The sequence below is a fragment of the Octopus bimaculoides genome, chromosome 15 (assembly GCF_001194135.2).
Source record: "Octopus bimaculoides isolate UCB-OBI-ISO-001 chromosome 15, ASM119413v2, whole genome shotgun sequence".
Classification (NCBI taxonomy): domain Eukaryota; kingdom Metazoa; phylum Mollusca; class Cephalopoda; order Octopoda; family Octopodidae; genus Octopus; species Octopus bimaculoides.
This window is the reverse complement of record NC_068995.1, coordinates 37,309,504-37,314,364: the sequence shown is the minus strand read 5'-3', so window position 1 is coordinate 37,314,364 and position 4,861 is coordinate 37,309,504. Positions and strand designations below refer to the sequence as shown.

General features: G+C 35.3%; 1 protein-coding gene across 1 annotated transcript in view; it reads left to right on the top strand.

Moving 5' to 3' along the window:
* LOC106875431 (protocadherin Fat 4) overlaps positions 1-4,861 on the top strand; it is a 483,512-nt gene that overhangs the window by 100,998 nt on the left and 377,653 nt on the right. Inside the window, exon 3 of the mRNA XM_014923579.2 lies at positions 3,563-3,699. Within this exon, the coding sequence (XP_014779065.1) occupies positions 3,563-3,699 (137 nt within the window). The remainder of the gene's footprint in view (positions 1-3,562; positions 3,700-4,861) is intronic.

Here is a 4,861-nt window from a genome sequence, read left to right as displayed (position 1 = left end):
TATATATATATATATATATATACATATATATATATATATATATGCGACGTCTTTCGCACAACTTTTGACAGCCAAATGGCAAAGGGAATATCAATATTCTCTTTACTAGTCACTCATTTTTGCAAGGAGATTAATCCGTGGTACCTGTCAGTTTTCGTTGTTACCGTTGTTTTATTCCAGTTCTGCAAATAAACAAGTAGATTCATAACCACATGTGACCTTTTTGTTTTCATTGTATATTTGACATTTTTTATATATAATGTGTCATTTCCGTTCTTTAAGGCAGCAAGTAGAATCTATATTCTGAGAGGTACTTGGCAGTTGTTATTTCTTGCAGATAAGCAAGAAAGAATTTCCTACTCGTTTCTGTGTTGATATGAATGTAAAATGCCTAAACTTTAGGGAATCGCATAACCATGAATTTATAAAATAAACTATATATTTATTTTTCACAGAATTAATATATATATAAGGCGCAGGAGTGCCTGTGTGGTAAGTAGCTTGCTTACCAACCACATGGTTCCGGGTTCAGTCCCACTGCGTGGCACCTTGGGCAAGTGACTCCTACTATAGCCTCGGGCCGACCAAAGCCTTGTGAGTGGATTTGGTAGACGGAAACTGAAAGAAGCCCACCGTATATATGTGTATATATATATATATATATATATATATATATATATATATGTATGTGTGTTTGTGTGTCTGTGTTTGTCCCCCCACCATCGCTTGACAACCGATGCTGGTGTGCTTAAGTCCCCGTAACTTAGCAGTTCAGCAAGAAAGAGCCTGATAGAATAAGTACTAGGCTTACAAAGAATAAGTCCTGGGGTCGATATTCTCGACTAACGGCCGTGCTCCATCATGGCCGCAGTGAAATGACTAAAACAAGTAAAAGAGATATATCTTTGAACCTAGCACCTGGTACTATTAGGAGACCCAGATACGTGGTACGGAAAAAAAATTCACTCGTTGGTTCGGTTTGTAATTGGTGTAATTGCAGTGTGGAAATTCATATCACGCAAAAATATGCTTTGATATTTTTCTTGTTCACACTGTATTTGTTTCGGTGTGAACGTTGCTGTCATTGCTTTTGTAATGATACAAATGAAATTTTGGCGTACAAGAGTAAAAATCAATGGAAGGTATTGGGAAACCTAACAATCTCTTCCTCAAATAATCGAAGCAAGAAAATGTACTGCCAAACATTCAAATCTTCTAAATAGATTTGGGAACGTGACCAAAGTCTGTCTTAAGATTTTAAAAGATATCAGGTCCATTTCTCTCTCAAACAGAAAATTAACCCATATACAAAAAACAGAGCAATCTGCACCGATCCATTTATCCTCAAAATAAATATGAAACGAACTCTGTCACAGAACATATATGCAGAGACAACACAAAACGGATAGATCATTTAGCAGTGAAAAAATAAGAGTATAATAATGGCAAGTATAAATTAAGAAAATATTGATTAATACCGGCTAGATATTCCATTCTCATCAATTAAAGCGAAACAGCAGGCCCGTCGTCACAAATCATTCTCCCCGAACACACACACACATATATACACATATTTCTGTAGGTATATATATGTGTGTGTCTAAAGATATATCACATTTATTCTGTATAATACATAGTGTTATCAATTTTTTCAACTCGAAGTATTTTTAACAAATATTCAATATTCCTACTCTACTATCTTATATATCAACACAGAATAAATCAATCGCTTGTACAACATCTCAATATTACATTTCTTTTCTAAGCTGTCATGAAATATATTAATGTCTTTTAAAAAGTGCATATTTATTCTACTTTGTTTATTTACTGAGAAATATAGGGGAAAAAATGCATTTTCGTATATAAAGAAACTCTCAATATAATACATCATAAAAAATATCAAATTCGGAAACATTTTCTTTCGTTTTTCTTTTAAATCTGTCTTATTTCGTGGAGTTAAAAAACATATTTGATTATGCAGTTGATTATACATAAATATGTATGTCAACACACACACACATATGTATATAGACATACATGTTTATGTATATATATATACATATATATATATATATATATATATATATATATATATATATATAAACTTGTGTGTATGTATTATATCGATCTCCTTAGGTATATGTCATAGCTGAGAGTTAAATTTCACAAAAGAAATCTGCAGAAAGTTATCCACTTCCTTCCTCCCAATGAGTGATTTAAGTGGGTGTACAATAATCTATACACACACATATATGCAGATGCACCCTTTCATACTCATAAACATACGAGATCATATATGTGGGTGCCTATACATGATGTACTTATAAGAATATATGCGTGTGTGTGTATGTATGTGTGTGAGTGTGTGGGGGTGTTCGGAAGAAAAGAATACGATTGATTTTGTTACGGATATTTTAAACATTTCGTTTTTCTCTACACCTGTATTAATAATTCACGAAACTGTCAGCTAGGTATTATTTATGACATAATCATTAATTATAGTTATTAGATTAATTTTGTTTTAAAATGAATGACATGAATTTCATTTCACCGGGAACGGATGTAAAATATGATGGTCAAATAATCGTTCCTGGTATAAATAATATAAACGGAAAATTAGTAATTAAAGAATGACTTTCTTTTCCTTAACTTTAGTGATTATTTTGTGTAGAACCTGTTTGTTAATTTTCCAACACCAGTATGTGTGGTGTGTGGGGGGGGGCATTGATGATTAATAACTTTATGCTTTTAATATGAACAATAAAATGAAGCTGGCCGGCTGGCCAAATCGTTAGCACGTCGGCCAAACTGTTCAGCCGCTTTTTTTTTCGTTGTTCTGAGTTCAAATTCCGCCAAGATCTTGCTGGCCATACATTCTTTCGGGGTCGATAATGCTTCAGTTATATCTTGAATACCGGAATTTTCTGTAATATCTTGACGAGAATGTTGTGTTATGTCTGTATTGCAGCTACTTTAAGTAGATAACAGTCTCTGTTTTTAATTAAATTGGACAGAAATCTGGTTAGACATAAACTTTTATGTACTTCTTGATTTTTTTGTGAAGGTTTTAATTTCTTATAAACGCATTTACAAATAAGCAAATGTTCATCTTCAAATGTTTGAAGAAATCTATTAGTGTTAAACTCTAAAGCGCTGTGTGTTATTAATATCTGTCTTCATTGGGTGCATAGACTATTTATGCACGTTTCGCATTACGTATCAAGTTTCGCATTACGTATCTAGTACCCTTTCTTGTTTTGTTGGGTTTATTAACGTCTGCGGTCTTCCGGAACCGCTTCTTATGGATATTCTGAACAGATTCATCTGTTTCAAACTCACCGCTAGTTAGCGTGATTGTAAGTTGCGTTGGCGGATCTGTCTGAAAATGCCTCTTAAACTGTCTTAGCACTTCAGCTGCGTTTTCAAACTGTAGCAAAAATTTGCCTCATTGAAAGCTTAGTCTAGATATTTTCATTATTTTTAATGAGTTAATTTTTTTTTTAAAACTGAACATTAGTGAGTTAAAGTATGTATATTTTTTAACTTTGTTTTCTCTCTCCAGGTTCCGTAATTCGACAGTTCAATGTACCAAAAGATGGTAAACATAAAGTGTTTATGAACGAGGGTGACACCGAGTATTTGCGATATGATAGTTCAACTCAAAGTCTTGTCGTCAATGGAGAATTAAAAACACGAACGGTAAGTTAAATCCCATATCTAATGTAAACGCAGAATCACAAAGTTTGGGGTGGCTATGAATGAAAACAATCTGACTTTATGGACTAAGACCTGTAGTTTCGCTCTTCACCCACAAAATTCAATACAGGTGCAATTGGCATCATATCTACAGGGAAAAGGTCAACAGATCTTCACTGAGAAGTGAAGACGCGTGGAACGCTGGTTCGGGGTTTTGCACTCACGATCGCAACATTACAGCTTGGATTCCTGGATCGGGTGATGCGTTGTGCCCTTCAGCAAAACACTTTATGTCACATTGCCCTAGTCCACTCAGCTGTGAATGATCAACCCAGCGATAGGAAGAGGAGGAGGACAAGGACAACGACGAGGAAGGGGAAGACGACGATGACGATGACGACGACGATGATGATGATGATGATATGGTCAAGATGCTTATTGCTAGACAGCCAGAGGAACTAACATAAAATACACAAGGTTGATAACTGCAAACAATAAGACAACTGTTGAATTGTTGAATGTCTCTTTACGCTGCTGCAGACAATTCAACTCAATACCATCATGCACTTTGTACTGGCATTATATCCGAATCCGAACGTAATGATGTATTTCATCTGCTTAACACTAAACAGATTCGGGATTAAGACTAATCACCAGACAATATAATCTGAAATATCCATTATTAGCAAAGTAACCAATTTTACTGCCAAACCTAACAAGAGCTAATAACAAAAGTAGATGGAGACAGTATAGCAATCGCAAAGTATAATAAATGAACCATAGCGGTTCAGAAATCTGTTATATTTGAGGTACAGTATGGTCAATGAGTACCCGTCTATCAAATTCGACACAGAACTTATATGTCAACTGAATACTGTGGTGTAAGATGCATTTCCAAACAGTACAGCCTTGTGATGAAAACCAATAACACATGGCGTGGCTGTGTGGTAAGAAGCCTGCTTTGCAACCACATGGTTCCGGGTTCAGGAAACTGAAAGAAGACTGTCGTGTGTGTGTGTGTGTGTGTGTGTGTGTGTGTGTGTGTGTGTGCGTGTATGTCCCACCATCACTTGACAACCGATGCTGGAGCGTTTACGTTCCCGGTCTGGCAAAAGTGGACGATAGTATAAGCACCAGGTTTACAGAGAATAAGTCTTGGGATCTA